The 20,212-nt window shown below is 36.1% G+C and overlaps 1 protein-coding gene and 1 long non-coding RNA gene across 11 annotated transcripts in view; one reads left to right on the forward strand and one right to left on the reverse strand.

The window, feature by feature from the left end:
• The window catches only part of MINDY3 (MINDY lysine 48 deubiquitinase 3), an 81,177-nt gene that overhangs the window by 34,384 nt on the left and 26,581 nt on the right, over positions 1-20,212 (reverse strand). For 8 of the 10 annotated variants that reach the window (XR_003732775.2, XR_013397681.1, XR_001446988.3 and 5 more), the window contains 2 exon segments: positions 8,497-8,567; positions 3,748-3,828 (listed from right to left, as the gene is read on the reverse strand). Coding sequence is in view for 6 of the 10 variants with exons in the window: in XM_077945056.1 (XP_077801182.1) it covers positions 3,748-3,828; positions 8,497-8,567 (152 nt within the window). In the remaining 4 variants the exon portion in view is untranslated. 10 annotated transcript variants of the gene reach the window in all.
• LOC144331081 (uncharacterized) overlaps positions 9,253-20,212 on the forward strand; it is an 88,659-nt gene continuing 77,699 nt past the window's right edge. Inside the window, exon 1 of the long non-coding RNA XR_013397937.1 lies at positions 9,253-9,361. This is a non-coding gene — a long non-coding RNA (uncharacterized LOC144331081). The remainder of the gene's footprint in view (positions 9,362-20,212) is intronic.

A 20,212-nucleotide genomic window follows, 5' to 3' on the forward strand; every position in this document is an offset into this window, starting at 1 on the left:
AATATATCCATTCTCTACAATTAGCCAGAGTTATCTTTTCCAAATGTGAATTTAATCCTGTTCCCTTCCTTCCCACCTCCCCCAAAACTACTCCCACTACCAATTTTTCATAAGTCCAGTTGTCGTAACTCTTAGTATCAAAGAGTAACATGGCTTGCTGTTCTTCCAGCCTCATCTTCCACCTTGTCTCCCTAATTCTCAGTGCTCCCTCCAGCCCTTGTCTTTCAGTTTGTTCTCACCCCAGTTCATCTGTCTGTCTGTCCTTCCTTGTTTAGGCATGAATTTGCTCTATTTGTGATGTAGAGAATGCTCTTTCCCCTCTCTTCTTCTGCTTTAATCTGATACCTCAGGTTCTCATTTGAGGCATCAATTTTTCAAGGAACCATCCCAGTTTTCCAAAACTACAATAAATTCTTACAGCATTACGGACCTGTGCTTTGTCAGCACTCATCACACTTGTAAATTTATGTGATTATTTGAAGATCCTTGAGTAACTCAAGGAGAATGTCCGCCTCCATTAAAAACAGGCCCATATCTACTTTTGCTCACCACTGTATTCACAACACCTGGCATAATGCCAGGCACATACCAGAGTCCAGTAAAAAGCTGATAATTGAGTATATGAATGAATGAAGACACTTGCAACTATTACCACCTTCACCGCGTAAGGCACATGAAGAATTCCACTGTTCTTCACAGGCATTTCACAATGCCAAATTATGGATTGCCTTGAAAATTATGAACTTAAAATAGACTTTTTTACTTAACTGTAACCAGAACAAAAGTCAGCACATGAAATACACCAACAAACATATCAGTTTTATAAAAAAAAGACATAATACTTACAAGGAACTGCTGGGGAAATATTAAAACAATGTTGTTTGTTTCAGGCCACTGAATGTATAATAAAGCAAACTCACCAAACTCAAAAAAACAAAAACAAAAAAAAAAAAAAAGAAAAAAGAAAAATCCACAGCCAAAACTGCTTGCTCAAATGCAGAAATATTAAAGAAGGAAGGGCCGAATAATGGTTCTTGTTATAATTTTCAGAAGAGCAAAATTTCCAGTATTTTTTATGTGGTGAAGACTATAAGAACATCAGTTTATATTTAACAAATCCAAAACAGGACTCAATAAATGTGATCAAGTATTATTGTTCTCATTTGCCATTAAGGTGATCTTCCAGCTTTGTTTTACTTTTATTTCAAGGGGAAAAAAACAATTCTTCACTGGTAACTCATTTTAAAGGTAACATTTCAAACAATCCAAATTCGATATTCTAAGAATGTATATAGATACTACACAATAAAGCATCACAATGAGTCGTGTAAAATATTCTTAGGGGAATATAAATGTCACTGGAACCCAAATGTGGGAAATCTGTCCAAAAGTTTTATTCATTCAACTAATAATTCCTCCCACCCCTAATGTGCTAGACTATATACCAGATCCTGAGACTACACAGGTAAGTCTCAAAACAGTAACAATTAGTATAAAATTCAAGAGTTCCTACACCCACATGGCAGGAGTTTGTGTTTTTCTCTTAACTGCATGTCTCTAATTCAACATGTTACTGCACCTGATGGGGAACTATGAATAAAAAGGTGGGCGAGAGACAGCCCCTGCCCTAGACAAAGTTAACTGGCTGCCATGGAACATGCAGAAAACAGTATGGGAATTAGAAACTGTGTGCTGTGTGACACATGCAACAGCACAATGGGCAAGTGGTATGGGAACCACAAAAGTATCAGGACAGGTAGGAAGACTGTATGTCATAAAAAGAAGGGCCTATTCCACTCTTAGGAACTCCCTCAACATCACTAACTTTTTCAGATAACGTCCTCAGACTCACCGCTCATTTGACACTGTTCCTTGTATTCACCTTCTGTGAAATCTCTCCTACTGTTCTGACAACCAAATCATTTCTTAAATATCAATTATAAAACTTAAGATTTAAAATATTGTCATCTTTTATATTTCATATATTTTAGTTTCATATAATTAGTTTTCCTTAGAGAATAAGGTTGCAGATAAACATGATTAAAAATTGGTTTGAAAATACATTTTTGTGTGTTAAGTCAGAATTAATTTTCTTTTATGGAAATGTATAAAACGAAATCCCCACTCAGGAGTTAGTAATTGTCAGTTTTTGTAGTTCACATTGTGCTTTTTAACTTCCTACTTCAGGAGGGAAATAAATAGCAAAAGCTTTCAGACTAAATGCAATGTATCAGTAACACTGTACTTTTAGCGTTTAATTTTAAAGCTTTCTGTGCTTAAGAAAAGGTAATTATGTATCTTGCTCTATAACCCCTATCTGGATTTTTGCCAACGCAATAAAATTAAATACAGTAATACATAATTACATTCACGAAAATTAGCATTGTCAATTCAGACTAGGGTACAATTTATACCATTTGTACTTTCTACAGAAACAAATAATAAACTTAGATTGACAAATGTATGCTCAAAAAGCTCAAGGAGAAATCAGGAAAGCACAATGAAGAAACCTCAAAAATACAATTCTGTATCTTCCTACGAACATTCAGCCACCTATCAAATTACCTATGATCCCAGAGATGTTTAATACATGTTTCTTGAATACTAAAAATGATGATGATGATGATGACGACGACCACAGCTAAGATTTACTGAGTATTTAATTTGTACTAGGCACTGCTAATTACTTTGTATTTAAGCCTGACAGCAATTCTAAAAGCTAGGTACTATTATGAATCCCTATTTTAAAGACACAGAAAGGGGGCTGAGAATTGTTAGGAAGTGGCAAGGCTGGGATTAAAACCAAAGTTGTCTGAGGACAAAGCTCTTAACCACTCAATTGTGGAAAAACATGACATACAGATTATAGTTGAGATTTAAAAATAGTTTCGTTATAAGAATTTTGAAATAGAAATATTCAGATATGGCGGGGCACAGTGGCTCACGCCTGTAATCCCAACACTTTGGGAGGCTGAGGTGGGCAGATCACTTGAGGTCAGGAGTTTGAGACCAGCCTGGCCAAGATGGCAAAACTGTCTCTACTAAAAATACAATTAGCTGGGTGTGGTGGCACGCACCTGTAGTCCCAGTTACTTGGGAGGCTGAAGTAGGAGAATCTCTTGAACCCAGGAGGCGCAGGTTGCAGTGAGTCGAGATTGTGCCATTGCACCCTAGCCTGGGCAACGGAGTGAGACTCCATCTCAAAAAAAAAAAAAAAAAACAAAACGAAAAGAAATATTCAGATATATTTCAGCTATTTCAATATTGTAATCAGGTATAAATTAAAATTGTGGGAAGTAATCAATCTTAAAAGAGCATTTGACTTCAATACCATTGAAGTACTAATAGACTTAAAAATTTTTTTCAAAGGAGATGCTGTAATTAAAACATTTTACATCATGTATCATCTAAGTTAATCTTGTATCCTACTTACAAAAAAAGCAATCTAAAACTTCAAAATTCAGTTGCTTTCTCCATAACAGTGATTTCCGAAAAAATTCAAAAGCTAAAGCTCTAAAGAAAGAAAAAGAAATTATAACTAAATCATGATAGATTTTGATTAAAAGACTCCAGATTTAGAGCAGGAAAACAGTATGTTCTTCGGTATTAGTTTTTGAGATTTTTGAACAATTCATTTGTTGTGGGAATAGACTGAAGTTTGCACAAAGATCCAAACCAAATATGAACTTATAATACTTGTTTGCCTGATGTCATAACTTAAAAAAAAAAATCCTGCTATAAGCATACCTTGGCAAAAAATACGGTGAGGTGAGTCTCACTGCCAACAATCCAAATAGGGAATTTTGGAGATTTCAAGTAAGAACCAACCTAGAACAAATGTAGCAAAATAAAACAAACAAATTAAAAATTTATACTGCCTCTTAAATATTTGCCCATAAATATCTGAAGCATAAAGTGTCCAATTTATATTTAACTGAAATAATGTATTGTGCCCGAGCATCTCACCCACAGAGATCAAATGCTGAATGTAAAAATGAGCATAAAAGACTGTCAGTACTGAGCTTATATTGTACTTTGACATTAAAACAACAACAATATAGATTTAACACAGCTGGAGATAACTATTTAGCTCTAAGAGTCATTCTCAGGTTTTGCTCAAGTTCCTAGATAAAATGACCACTTCTTAGAATTTCAGCATGAAACCTCAAACCCTAAAACTATAAACTTGTTGATAATAACTTTATAAGGAAAATAATTATAGTTTATCAAATGAGTAGATTTATGAATAATCAAAGGGAAAGAACATCTTTGTTCCCAAAGAATCAAGAAAAATTACAGTTTAAACCATTTAAGTATGTAAGTGTCCTGTTATTTGACTCTTCATAATAAAAGGTAAGTTCAAAGTTTCACAATAAGAACAGTCTCTTTAAAATGTATAAAAAGCCCTATTTGTACCCTGCTCTCAAGGTTATATAATCTGTGAACATTACTATACCAAAAACTTGAGAACACAATTGTGTGTGTGTGATTGAGGGAAAAAAAGCATAATACTGAACAAATAGAATAGACTTATGAAACCCAACACGCTCATGTCATTCAATCCCACTCTCATATGAAGACAGAAACTTTAAGTTAAAAATGACGAATCTTACCAATACAATTTGCTGCATTTTCCTTTTTCTTACAGACTGCCTATAATTGGGGAATTCCAAGTGGCTGTTTGCGGCAGTCAGGCCAAAAACTCTTTCCTAATCAGCCAGGAGCCCCTGCTTCAACCACCACCCTGGCCCTGTGGAATTTATTCTTATCACTAGGAGGGAAGTGGAAAATAGGTATTCTTTTGTATCCATGGACAGAGAAACTAGTATCTTTGTCCTATGATGGGAGGGATGAGTTAGATGTGCTAATGTGGCAATGTTGAGCCAGTAAAGTAGGAAGGATGGTTTGGGAACAGCAGAGAAGAATAAAAGAAAAGGAACAAAGAAAGAGGGAAAGGTATGATCACAGTTCCAGAGTGGACAAGGATTTTAGAGGTGAGCCGTGCAAGTCCTTGAATTCATATATATGGAACCAGAGAAATACACAGGATCTGTGCCTGGTCTCATCTCAAGCAACTAAATAGTACAGAGCTAGAATTAGAACTTAGGTTTTCTGACTTCTACTCTGATAGATTTCCATCACATCACATGGTGCCTCGTGTGGTGAACAGATTAGATATTAACCTTTCTTTTAGAAAAAGTGTGCATTTGAATTCAGGTAGAAGTAAAAAAAGATAAAAGAATAAATGAATGCTAAACTCATGGAATGTGTTATAACAGTAAAAATATATTGAATGCATAAATAAGTGTAATCACTTTGAACAACAGTTTGACACTTCCTCAGAAAGTTAAAAATAGAATTACTGTTTGACCAGTAATTTTACTTCTGGGTATATGCCAAAGAAAAATAAAAACATGTTCACAAAAAATTCGTTCATCAATGTTTACAGCAGCCCTAGTCATAATAGCTAAAGTAGAAACAACCCAACTGATGAACAGATAAAACTGGTTTAACATGCAAAAGAATATTATTTGGTCATAAAAAGGAATGAAATACTAACACATGTAAAAACACAGATGAACAATGAAAACACTAAGCTAAGTGCAAGGAGCCAGAAACTAAAGGCTACATACTATATGATTCCATTGGTACGAAATGTACAAAAGAGGTAAATCCACAGAGGCAGAAAGCAGAGTAGTGGCTTCCAGGGGCTGAGTGGGAGGAGCATGTGACTGATAACGGGTTTAAGGTTCTTTTTGTGGGTAAGGAAAACATTTTGGAATCAGATTGGGGTAATGATTGCACAGCATCATGAATCTATTAAAAAGTCCTGAATTGTATGCTTTTAAATGGTGAATTTTCTGGTATGTGAGTTATAAATCTATTTTTTTTTAAAGTAGAGTCAAAAGTAGCCATAGCCACCTTATTCTTCGTTGGGTTTGCACGTGTGTGTTGAGAAGGAGAAAGACTGCGGGAGGGAGAAAGAGATCATTTCATCACCTTAATTGTATTAATGCTTGTATGGTCAAAATGATATTGCAAAATGTTAATTTTGCCTTTAAAGGGAAATCTGCTACACTTATCAAAGCATGGGGAAATGTTCAGACTTACAAAATTAACAAAAGCACAATGACTTCCTTAATGCCATTCCTCTAAGCATCTGATAAAAAGTAAATGTAAAATATACATAGAATTTGAGAAGTTAGAGATGAACACTGCAGTGTAATACAGATTTTCAAAAAATGCTGTCTGGACTCACTTTTGAGGCCCTGACTAGAGGCCAGTCATTTCCTTGAAAAAGATAGCTAATTAAGTTCTTACTCCAGCCACTACCATTATAGGTCTCCCACACTCCAGGGATCACCCTAATCACCCTGGAGTCAAGTACCAGACTATTAGGGATAACCCAAGAGCCCCCCAGAAGTATTCAAATTAGCCAATCCACAGGGGAGTCCAGGCAATCTAGCTGACCCCATCCTACTTGAGGTACATAAGCTGTTCCTATGGCTCCAGCTTGCTGTACCCCAGTCCCCAGATGCAATCCTGCATGTGGCCCTGCCTGGCTGCCCTCTCTCATTTGCAGTTGGAAGGAACAGAGTTTTGCCTTTCACATATGCAAGTGTTAGTGTGTTTTGCTGCACCATTAACAGAGTCCTTATATCTTATTTAAAACCATAGTTAACTGCTAAAACACTACAGCAATATATAAACAGAAGAATATACAGCAGCAATTGACTTCCCACTAAGATCTTGAGGAGAATGTCCTTCTGTTCTACCTAAAAATTAAAGCAAAGTAAAGCTCACATTTAGAAAACCTTACAATTCTGGTGAATATGTCCATTTATTCATTCAACAAATATTTCTGAGCACCTAGCACCTAATATGTACCTAGTAACGTCCCTGTTTCCAAAGAGTCTATATTCCATTAGGGAAGACAATAGAAAAGCAAACTCAAGATTTAAAAAGTTAAGTAAATAAAAAGGGTCATTAATCATTCCTATTAAATATTGTGGAAAGGAGTAACTGAGGGAGTGGTCAAGAAAAAAGTCTCTGAGGTACGATCTGAAGTCCAGCCTGAAGGGGGCACTGAGCCATCCATCTTAAGAGCTGGATGACTCCAGGCAGAAAGGACAGCAAGAACTGGAGAGGGCTGGGCATATCTGGGAAAGTGAGAGGACACCAGTGTGGTTGGAGCACAGCAGTAGAGAAAGCAATGCAACTGCAAAGACCATCAAGGTCTTAAGGGATACACAGGAAATATTTCCAAATATAAAATCTCCACCCCCTAGCATCATACAAGACGCAGGCATGCAAGCACATCTCACCTGCCCCAACCCCCGCCTCCATGCTTAACTTTCTTTAGGATCTATGAATGTCTCTGTATATGTGTTAGGGGGAAGGGGATGCACTTTGATTCTCTAGTTGCCAGGCTGTTTCAGAATAGCTTTAGCTTATACAGTTAAAGTCACTTCAAATACTGTTTAACAATATGATCACTACTAAAAGAGTAAGGGCAGGACAAATCCGATTTGATTATCATATGCATATCACCCAGTGTTCAAGTGTTACCATGAAAAAGGAAAGCTGTCTGACAAAAAAAGAAAGAGAATAAACCATGGTTATTGTTATCACATATAATCATCACCATCCGAACCACTGCTATGGAACCCTGTTCTAAAATAGAAAAGGAAGGCCGCTGCCTTAGGCTCATGCCGTAATCCCAGCACTTAGGGAGGGAGGCCAAGATAGGAGGATAACTTGAGGTCAAGAGTTTGAGACCAGGCTAGGCAACATAGCAAGACCCTGTTTCTATTTAAAAAATTTTTTTTAATGAAAAAAAACTAGAACTACGTCTTTCTCCCAAATTGTGACATCTTATGAAGTTCAAGTCAGTAACGATTTACATCCCATTTAAAATTATTTACAATACCCATTTCAGGTGATTTCAGATTGTGTAGGAGGAGAATGAAATAAACAGCAATAAATGAGAGTTACATGGCAGTTCCTAGCCCTAGTACATGTGTCAAAGAGTTTAACGCTGTAAAATGCTTGAATTTTTTTTTAGTGTGAAATCATTTTTCAGACGGAATAAAGTCAGAATTTCAGGCATCTGGCAATTCTTTCTCTTTGCCTAATAAAGTATTACCAGTTGTTTTGGTGAAGCATATTCTTCATTAGGTAATAAAGAAACAGTGCTTTCTTCATCCTCATTTTGCCAAAAATAAATTCATATTCAATAATAGACGTCTGTAGTTTTTTTGAATTATTTTGTACTGGGTTCTGCCCCTCCTCCCACAAAAAATAACAATAGACCTGGCATAGGAAACTCAGCATAATCAGCCAGCTTAACCACACTTAGGGGATAGGAAGGAAGAAGAGAGCGGTACTGAACAATATTGCTGTGCTCAAATGTGCTGTCAGAGGAACAAAACAGTATCCACAATAGTGGACATCTGAACAAAAAAAACATTCAAAGTACCTTAAAAATCAATTTACCTTACAGTATCTTAAAGCTTCCATTAGTGTTAAAAATCCTACAGCTGCTTGTTCATGTATACCAAGAAGTTCTGCAAAAAACAAAAAAACAAAAAAACAAAAAAAACAAAAACTTAGCATTGTAGTAGTGTGTATAAATTTGAAACGTACTTATATGTATATATATTTATACTACACCAAAAATTTAACTTTTACCCAAAACTATACTTTAAAACTTAGCATGTATTTATTAGAAGGTAATGTCAACTAATCATTACAGTATTGCTCATTATAAAATACCATTAGATCAGCTTTGTGGTGGGTAAATGTGATACTTCAGATGTGTATTAAATGTATTTATAAAACTTGATATTCAGTGTTAACTTTTTAAATGAAAGAATTTACTCCCTGAAATCCATGCGATTGTTGACAAAAATACAAGAAGAAAAAGAGACTTAATACCTATGTAAAAGGGCTAACTTGAATTGACTTTCATTTTGAAAAACAAAAATGGATATGCTAATCACTGGTAAAATTTATCATTGGGTAGCAGTGACTGTACTTGCCTAATACTTAAAACATGGGCATTTAATGCCATCCCTCTTTCCTGTAAATAAACACAGGCCGTATGCTTAAGACTGGGGAAATAAAGATGAATAGAAAATGATCTCTACCATAGAAAGGCTCCGACTTTACCAAAGACGACAGATGAAAAAAACATGTGGTCTCTCTGTACACACACAGAGTGGTATGAGAGTATCTGCTTACAGTGTTAGAAAAGGCTTATAAAAGTGCTAACAGGGAGTTGAATCTTGAAGCATATTATAGTTTTCCAGGCCAAAAAGAAGATGAGAAGAAAATTCAAAGCAGAAGAAACAGCAAACAGGTATGAAAAATCAATGCATTTAAGGAATGAAGAATTTGGCCAAGTTTCCTTAAATGTTTCTGGCTTGGGGAACATGATAAATAGTGATTAACAGAGAATTAAGAAGTAGGTTCTGGACTCGTGTCAAGAGGTAACATGAGTTTGGCTTTAGACAAGCTGGGACTGAGGTACCTTTAGGTGCTCTAGCTAGAGAGGGATAAACAGCTGGAAGTAAGGCTCATGAATACAGGGGAGAAAGGTCAGGGTTGGATATAAAGATTTGGGAATGGTCAGCATAGAGATGAGAGTTAAAGTTATGGATGTGGGTAAGTCAGAATAGACACACCACAGAGAACAAAAATGTGATGATAATGAAGTCTTTTCATAAACGATATCCTTCAGCTAACATACATTAATATAATAATATATTCGGGTCCATAATATATCTAAAAAGCATTTCTTTCTGGTTAAAAATTATGTTCACTGTGAACATAATATATATATAATTTTGCATCCTTTTTACCATCTGGTCATGTTTTGTCCATTTTTCCATTAGGATATATTTTCTTATCAATTAATGTAATAAGAATATTAACTCTGTCATTTTTGTGGCCAACATTTTACTATGTAGCCTTAACTACAACATCTAGATGGTGTAAGGCAAGAGCTGACAGTTTAACTTTCTGGATTGGTAAATCCAAAATTAATAGAAGGTGCATATACATACAGTTTGTACTTTGTCACTAGCTTCTTACAAGCACAGATCGGGGAGAGTGATGCTTCTTTAATTGTGGTTTAGGATTCCTTAGGGATCACAGGACCCTTTTAGAGACTATGTGAGATCAACATGATTTTAATAATATGATGTTAATTACCTTTTTACAGAGTTTTACAGAGGTTGAATGATCTGTTATGTTGTATCAGACTACATTTATAAGCATATATGAAGATCCGGCTGTCTACTAGTAAGCCAAGCATTAAAGGGATTTGCAAAAATTTAAAACAATGTCACTCTCCTTAATTTTTGTTAATGGTTTATTAAAATGTTACTTATGTTAATATTAATAAGGGTATATTTTTTTTAATTATGTTTCATTTCTACAAATTTAGGAGGTAAATGTGAAACTTTTTAAACACATATACTACATAATGATCAAGCCAGGGTATGAAGAATTTCCATCACTCAAGAACAATGGTTTTGTTAAGCATAGTGATCCTACTCTGCTATCAAATATTGCATTTATTCCATCTTACTGTATGTATGTTTGTACTCTAACCCACTCCCCTCATGCTTCCCCCACCACCCGCCACTTACCGTTCCCAGTCTCTGTTATCTACCATTCCACTCTCTACTGCCATGTGATCAAATTTTTTTAGATCCCACATATAAGAGCATGTGATTCTGTCTCATTGTTTCTGGCTTATTTCACTTAAGATTATAATCTCCAGTGCCATCCACGTATACTGCAAATAATAGGATTTCATTCTTTGTTATGGCCAAATACAGTTCCATTGTTTATAGATTCCAGTTTATCCACTGACATGTTGATGGACACTTAGGTTGATTCCCTATCTTTGCTATTGCGAATGGTGCTGCAATTAGCATGCAAGTGCAGGCATTCCTTTGATAAACTGATTTCTTTGTCTTCGGGTAGACACTGAGTAGTGGGATTGCTGGATCAAATGGTAATCCTAGTTTTTTTGAGAAATCTCCATACTGTTTTCCATAGTGGCTGTACAAGTTTACATTCCTACCAACAGCATATAGGAGTTCTCTTTTCTCTATCTTCGCCACACTTCTTTTGCTGTTTTTTAATAGCCATTCTGACTGGGGTAAGATGACATCTCACTGTGGTTTTGATTTGTAGTTCTCTCATGATCAGTGATGTTGAACATTTTTCATATACTTAAAGTGAATACATATTTAAAATTTTCTCAACGTCTAACATGAAAAACACTGATTATTTGCTTTGGGATCCTTCATAAGAACATAAAGGGCATGAGATTAAAAGGTCTTAGAATCTTCAGGTTAAAGCAAAACAAGGGAGAGAACAGCTCAAATAGGTATAAATGGATACTTCATATCTTTGCAAACTTTTCTCTCCCTTTCCTTCTGAAATGTAAGCAAGTTTAAATGTTTTCATGTAAAAAGAATACACACATTGGGAAACAGTTTCACAGTTTAATTTCTAAAATCAGTTACCACCACCTAGTGTTACAATTAGATACTACATCATCTGTTTCCCTGGGTTTTTAAACAAATGTCTAATAATATTATCATGTTACTAAATACAGCAAACTAGTTGTTCATAATTCTTGGGTAATGAACTATTCAGATTTGATCAGTAAACACATGCCTAGACACCTAGTTTGGATGGTAACATTTTAAAAATGTATTATGCCTATTTTCTTAAACAGAATATGTACTTAACATTTTTACCTTCTTATGATAGTTTCAAGAGCATCATCACACTAGGAAAATTTACTTTTATGCCAAGTTGTAATACAGTGAGGATATAACATTCTCACGTTACAATTTACAGAATTTATTTGTATGAGACTTTCTCAATAAGCCTTGAAAGTGTCTATTTTCAAGTATCCCTAATCTGAAAGTCTGAAATCCAAAATGCTCCCAGATCTGAAGCATTCTGAGAGCCAACATGACTCTCGAAGGAAATGCTCATTACAGCATTGTGGATTTCGGATTTTCAGATTAGGGCTGCTAAACCGGTAAGGAAAAATGCAAATATTTCCAAATCTGAAAAAAAACCCAGAAATCTGAAATGCTTCTGGTCCCAAGCATGTACTCCACAGTTGCAAAAAATTCCAATTACTTTGTGATTATATTCTTGTCTTCTTTGCCAGAATTAATTTACTATCTTTTATTATCAGAGACGGGGTCTTGCCATCTTGCCCAGGTTGGTTTCAAACTCCTGGCCTCAAGTGATCCTCCTGCTTTGGCCTCCCAAACTGCTGAAATTAAAGGCACAAGCCAATATGCCCCACCTGATTATCTTATAAAAGAGAATGAAACAAACCATGAAGACTCATTCAGTTTCTGACTCCATTTTTAGGAGTTCCACATACTAAGTGGAATATAACCAGAGAAGCACCAAAGAAAGATGATATTTTTTGGCCTAACTATAATATCCATTTCTGTTTATTTTTTAATTGACAAATTAAAGTTGTACATATCTATGGTGTACAACATGTTCTGAACTATGTATACATTGTAGAATGGCTAAACTGAGCTAAGTAACATATGCATTATTCTATGTATGATTCCATCATCTTTCAATTAGCTATGCATTGGACTGGCTGTTAATACTGATTTCTTTTTATAAAAACAAAACAAAACAAAAAAACCCACAAAAAACTATGAAACTTCTGGGTTTCTGAATTACAAGAGTTGACTCTTTCCCTATCCCATAAAGAAAATAATAAATAAAAATAACCATCAAATAAGCATACAAAAATACTATGGACAAAAATAATATACAAATACTGAAGAATTCCTTTAAGATAAAAAAGAGACCATGAAAAAATTAATCTCCAGAAAATCAAAATCAAAGAAAACTTTAGCTCAACATACATGTAGTGGTACAAAATGAAGATGGATGGCAGGTAGAGAGGAAACAGACCACAAAAGGATTTGAGAGCCTTAGGAGGAGTTTGGATTTTATTTTAAGTGCATAGGGAAGCCAGCCATCGAACGGTTTTAAGGGAGAGAGAAACATGATCTCACTGAGTTTGAAAAATATCACACTAGCCACTGTGAAAGAATGGGCAAGAATACATTTAGTTTGATTACTTCTATTGTGCCTTATTTCTGTTCTATTGGAGAAACAAAAGACCGTTTCAAAAGCTGGGGCAGAATGAAGTATATGGATTCAGGACCATATAATCTATATAAAACACTAAGTAATTTTTACTAAAGAATGTACAAAACAATATAGTTGGGAAGATAATATTGTGAAGATATAATTTCCTCAAAATAACCTATAAATACAATATAATCAATCCAAATCTTCAAAGATGTCTTAAAACTGGAACTTGAAAAGCTGAGAGAAAAGTTCAATTGGAATAGATAATGTAGAAATGACTATGACAATTTTGTAAAAGTATAATGTCAGGAAACACGCTAATGAATATCAAAGTATATTATAAAACTATGTAATTGTGAAGTTTTGCATAAGAAGTCACTAGTAAATAGATCAGTGGAACAGAAGAAATAAAAACACGTAAATATGGAAAAACGTGTCTAACAAAAAATGTATTTCCTATCTGTGGAGAACTGACTGGAATTAGGACATTAGGTAATTCTTTGAGAAAAAGTCAAAAGGCAGATCCCCAACTCATACCATTCATAAAAACATAATCCAGATAGACTAAAGAGCCAAACATTAAAAAACAAAAAGCCCACAAAAGTATTCTTGGAAAATACTAGAGAATATTAGTTTAATCTTGGGGTGGAGCCAGGCATGATGGTGCACGTCTGTAGTCTGAGCTACTCGGGAGACTGAGGCAAGAGGATCACTGGAGCCCAGTTCAAGGCTGCAGTGAGCTATGACTGCACCACTGCACTATGGCCTGGGTGACAGAGTGAGACCCCGTCTCTAAAAAATGAAAATAAAAAATCTGGGGGTGGGAGACACATCAAACTGATACAACAGGAGGAAAAAAAAAAAAAAAAAAAGCCCAAACAGAAGCCATATAAAAAAAAAGACCAAATGATTTAACCTCATAAATATGAAAGCCAGTCAGACACAGTAGCTCATGCTTGTAATATCAGCACTTGGGAAGGTCGAGGCGGGCGGATCACCTGAGGTTGGGAGTTCGAGACCAGCGTGGCTAACACGGTCAAATCTCGTCTCTACTAAAAATACCAAATTAGCTGGGCATGTTGGCGTATACCTATAATCTCAGCTACTCGGGAGGCTGAGGCAGAAGTGCTTGAACCCAGGAGGCAGAGGTTGCAGTGAGCTGGGATGGCACCACTGCACTCCAGCCTGGGTGACAGAGTGAGATTCTGTCTCAATAAATAAATAAATAAATAAATAAATAAATAAAAGCCTTGGGTATAAGAAAATATATCATTAACAAAGTTAACGAGAGAGAAGGCTGGGTGACAATACTTGCAGCAAAGGTCAAATAGAGAAAGAACTAAGAGAATTTATAAATACCTCCTAGAAACCGAACAAAAGAAAATAGCTCCTTCTCCCCAAATGCCAAAAAGATGAGAAGAGGAAATTCACAGAAGAAGACGACTAAAAACTGACAAACACATGCAGAGATGATCAAGCTCAGGCTCAATGAGCACCAGAGAAATGTCAATTAAAACAGTCTATCATTTGTCAACAAACTGACAAAATGTTAAAGATGGACAATTCTAAGTGTCAGGGAGGATGCAGAAAAATACGAACTCTCCTACACACTTGAAAGAGTAAGTTTATACTTTTACCAGTTGATAAAGCAAATTTTAGAAGGACATCTGGCATTATCTATCAAAATTTAACAGCTGTTCCTCAAGAAGTTAAACCTTATGAGTTACTGTATGACCCAGGATTGCAACTCCTTGGTCTATGGCAAAGAAACCCTAAAATATAGATCTCATAAAAACCTGTATATGAATGTTCCTCACAGCATTACTCATAATGGCCGAGTGGAAACACTCCACATGTCCATTAGTTGGTGAATGAATAAATGTGGTACATTTGTGCAATGGTATGTTATTCATCAATAAAGAGGAGTGAAGTACTGGTACATGCTAAACCATGGTCAACATGAAAATATTATACTAAGTGAAATCAATCAGTCACCAAAGACCAGATAGTGTATGATTCCATTTCTATGAAACAGCCTGAACAGGCAAATCTATAGAGCAGAAAGTAGATGAGCAGTTGCCAGGGCTGGCGTGGAAGGAAGTATAAGGAGTTACTGCTAATGGGAACAGGGTTTCTTTTTGGGATGATAGAAATGTTTTGAAATTGATTGTGATGATGGCTAAACAACTCTGAGAAAATATTTAAAACACTGAATTGTACATTTTAAATGGGTGACAAGCATATGTGAATATCTCAACAAAGCTGTAAGTAAAAAAAAAAAAAAAAAAAATTAACAGATGCCTACAATTTCAATATACTTTCTACTTTCAGAAATCTAACCTGTAGGTATATATACTTAAATATATATGGAAATACTTATATACAAAATATGTTTACTACGGCAGTTTCTTAGAGCCAAAAATGGAAACAATCTAAATGTTTACCATAAGGAAACAAGGCAAAAGACAGACTAGGAAAAAAATACATTTACTGACATCACACATACATTCATTCAGCATTTACTGGACTTATTTCCTGCTCTGACAACATAGTAGGAGGTAATATAGAAAGAAAAATTATAATTAAATTGTTACTAGTTGAAAATTCTTAGGCAAGTTGCTTTACCTCTCTAGACTTCAGTTTCCTTCTTTATAACATACGGAGTAATACTTTCCTTGAAGGGTTGTTGTAAAGATTAAGATCCTATTTCTAAAATGCCTACACTGGCCCATAGAAAAAACTTAGTTTCCCTCAAAAGCCTACGCACCTCGTTTATAGAAACAAAAACATGTACACAAATAACTATGATGCGAGGTATAATAGAATGAAGCAGACTGAGGTAAAGCACCATATATGATCAGAGGGAGGAGAAAACTTTTCCTGCTGTAGGGGTAGGTGGAGAGACATTAAGTAGGAGTTAATATTTTAATGGAGCCAGATGGAATGAGCAGGAGGACATTTGGGGGAAAGTACTATTAGCTGTCTGAAAAGAGCAGTGGTTCTTAATCCTGACTACACAGTATCACTTGCTTAAAAATATATAAATGCCCAGATTCCAGCTGAGAACAATTCCATTACAATCTCTAGGTGGTAGGGCCTAGGCATGTGATTTTAAATTTCTCCTAGTTAATTGTGATGTGCAGCCAAGTTTGAGAACCAGTGGATTAAGGCACTGGATTTGTGAAGGAGACTAGTAAAAGATTATAAACATAGGGTTGAGTAGGAACACAGACGCTCTTGAACGCTAAGAAGCTGAAACTGTAGTTGGTAAGCATTAGCAAGAGAGTCACGGAAGGCACTGAGCAGAGAAATAACCTAAGAGGACATGTAAAACAAAATCATTAACCTGTCAGTTTGTAGAATATACTGGAGTGGAATGACAGATAGAAAGCTATAGCATGATAGTCTAGACAGGTGAGAGTAATGAGACCACAACAGACTTGGCAAAGGAAGAAAAAAAGAGAGCAGCTAGCATTTCTGTGCTTGTGCTAGGCAGCGTATGTGAATATGTCTATTTTTAACCTCAATGCACAGGTAAGAAAACCGAGGCTCAGATAACTTAGTAGTTTGCCCACAGTCAAACAGCAGAGGCATAAACTAACTGGTGCCATCACCACTCCCAAGGTCTCTACTTGTTCCACCATGGCGCAGCGTCCTGCAGTACACTTGGCCTCCGTGAGAGAAAATTCAAGAATGGAGAATCTCGAGGACTCAGCAAGTCATTAGATACCTGACAGTAAGGTACAAATAACTAGCAGGTTTTCAAATAAAGCTTGTTGAATAAATTAACATCAGAAACATTATGGCAAACTGCGTAACAACCTTTGCCCTCGAGTGTTTCAATTTTCTACAAAGGGCAGTTACAACTATTGATGATTTTAAATTTCTCCTAGGTAATTGTGATGTGCAGACAAGTTTGAGAACCAGTTGTTAAGAGTGCTCATTATGCAGCAGTGGCAAACATGTATTGAACAGTGTTTAAGGACTTGATGAATATCCTTTTTGCCATTTTCTCACCTCATTCTAACTATCCTGTGATAATCACTCCCATTGGAGGATGAGAAAGAGGCACTGAGTGAAGTATCTTATTTAATTCCACAGTTTAATAAATGGCACAACTGAGATTTCAACCACAGTAGTCTAATTCCGCACAGCTAACATACTTAATCATTATGATATACTGCCTCTTACACTACATGTTAGTCTTGAGTGCTATAATACATACGTGAGATGGCATGGGAGTTTATCTTATTTAAATTCCACAGTATACCTGAGAGGTAGGTATCTGCCCCATTTATAAAGAAGAAGCTGAGACTGAGATTTTAATCCAAAGATTCCTGTCCGTGGTACAGAGTTAGTAAATGAGTCATGCAGTGTGCCACTTTCAAGGAGAATGAGGGGTAAGAAAACGCTATGATTTTAGCAGGTAGTGAGGTCTTTGCTTTAGAAGAGCAAATGACACAGATTTCAGATCATAAAGAGTAAATATTTTAGTAATGCAGGCAAGGAAATTCTGCTGGTAAAAGGATGGAGAGAAAGAGGCTTTGTTGTCTGGTCGTTACACATCACGGTTTTTGTTTTAAGCAGCAGAAGCCACCTAAATTTTGTGTAGACCAGGGAAGAGAGTCACATTTAATAGAAGAGACTATAAATGGAATCAACAGTAACTCTGGAAAGATATATAGTTCTTCTAAAACAGGAAAAAAGAATATGGTGAAAAAAGACAACTTGAGATTCTAAAGTCGGCTGAGAGTGTGTGGGCAGAGGTAAAGTTAGAGACAGATAAAGAGGAGAAGGGGTTTGAATCCACTGCCTTAAGCAGCTGTAGATAAATGAGTTATAAGGAGTAGAAAAAAGGGTTACAATGTGCAGTCAGCAGTGAGAGTTCAAATGAGTTAAGTAGGATTAATTTACAGTACGCCCAACCAATAAAACTGATAATAAGGTTTCTTTTCTAGCAGTAATCACCAGCCTGGCAGCGGGAGAGAAAATGTGTCCTATGTGTTATCTCGGAAAAACCAACAAGTTCAGTGAAAGATAAGTGGGGTATTTTTCTCATTTTTAAGTTTAATGATTGAAAACAGTTCGCTTCAAGTAAACATTCCAAAATGCAGGAAATATACCCGATTTTCTTTTCCAAGTTAGCTATTTCAAAGTTATTGCTTAGTTTGGCTTTTAAACTACACAGAAAAAGGGTCCACAGCAAGATGACAGTCTTGAAAAGCATTATTTCAAGAAACAAAAATGATGTATGTGTACATCTCAAGAACTGAAACTGATAATTGACTAATACATTCTGTAAAGGAAGTAACGATTTCACGGCAAGAGCTGCCTAAGGAGCCTCCTATTCCTTTTTTCTTTTTTGAGATGGAGTCTCGCTCTGTCGCCCAGGCTGGAATGCAGTGGCACGATCTCAGATCACTGCAACCTCCGCCTCCCAGGTTCAAGCAATTCTCCTGCCTCAGCTTCCTGAGTAGCTAGGACTACAGGCGTGCGTCACCACGTCTGGCTAATTTTTATATTTTTAGTAGAGAAGGGGTTTCACTGTGTTGGCCAGGCTAGTCTCGAACTCCTCACCTCAGGTGATCCATCCGCCTCGGCCTCCCAAAGTGCTGGGATTACAGGTGTGAGCCACTGCACCTGACCATGGAGCCTCCTATTCTTGAAACCTCATTCTGACTGTTAATCCTGCCAATGAAAGGTACCTCATCTTAGTCTATGAGAGGTTGGGTGAGGAAAAGCCGAGGGAGGCAGAGGAGTATTCCGGTTTGCGGACTAGGATAAGCTATCGAGAATCCGGAGAATGCGTGGAAAGATGAACCACACTGATGGGTACCAAGTGTGAGAGAGAGTGATGCGCTAAAGACAGTGTGGGAAGGGTCAGGCCAGAGCACACAGTAAGAAGCAGCAAGGACAGAGGGTCAAGTGGGATGAGGCACCTCGACCCAAGTTCAGCGAACACCTATTGCTTCCCTAATCATATGAGATAAGATACCTGAGGGTCCAGAAACAACTGGAAGAAGAAGAAAGAGGGGAGTGTGCAGAAGCCATCACAGGTGAGAGCGAAACAGAGAGACCTAGAAAACCTGTATATTACCCAAGAGAGACTGAGATGAGACTTTTTTTCACTGACAGGATTAAATGCTTTCAGCTATGAATCAGAATAAGGGCTGAAGAACAGGATAAGCTCAATTACAGAGAGCTGAGCAAGATAATTTGTAGTTTTTGTTCACGAATTTCACTGTTTAAACTCTGACCTTTATTAGAAATCAGCAAAACTTGGTTCTCATTCTAACCTCACCACTAAGTAAATAATTTTGCATATGAATTAAATAAGAAGTGACCTTAGTTCTTAAATTTCTTAAATAGTAAAATGGGTTTTACTGTGGTGCTTTTTAATTCTGAAGTTTTAATTTTAATGATTTTTCCTTAATATTATACCCTTTCATGTTTCTGTTAATTAACTACACATTTCGGAATTAGAGAAAAATTCAAATGGAAGATCATGAATCACTTCAATGGGAGCAAAAAGTGGTAACTATTATTTTCTCAATTATATTTGCTCTGTTTGCCTGTGAGCTCTGAGAACTCTAGAGCTTCGTGTCCTATACTACATACTTCATGGAGGTACACTGTGGTTACTCAATTTAAGTTAAATGAATAAATAAATGAATTCAGACTGACCCAGTAATAAACTGAAGGCAATTTTATTCCGTTATGTATCAGCTCTCCTTAATGGAATGGATTGGCCAAAATGGGATCCATTTCAATGTGCCTGGCAACACGTGAAGCCACAGGAAAGAAATAATTGAGACCAGAAATGGAAGTGGTAGTGGAAGAGTTGGTAGTTTAAAAGTCTCAGACAGTATTAAATTTGCTCTGTGTTTTAAAGTATGCACATTAAAAGTAACATAGGCAAAAACCCAAAGTAAATATTTCACATCACGAGGCTTTGTAATGCTCAATTTTAAGCAAAGAATGCAGTACTATCTCTGAATAAATATGCACTGTGTTTATATATATTAAGAGTCATAAATCCCAGTTTTAT

This window comes from Macaca mulatta, chromosome 9 (assembly GCF_049350105.2).
Source record: "Macaca mulatta isolate MMU2019108-1 chromosome 9, T2T-MMU8v2.0, whole genome shotgun sequence".
Taxonomy (NCBI): Eukaryota; Metazoa; Chordata; class Mammalia; order Primates; family Cercopithecidae; genus Macaca; species Macaca mulatta.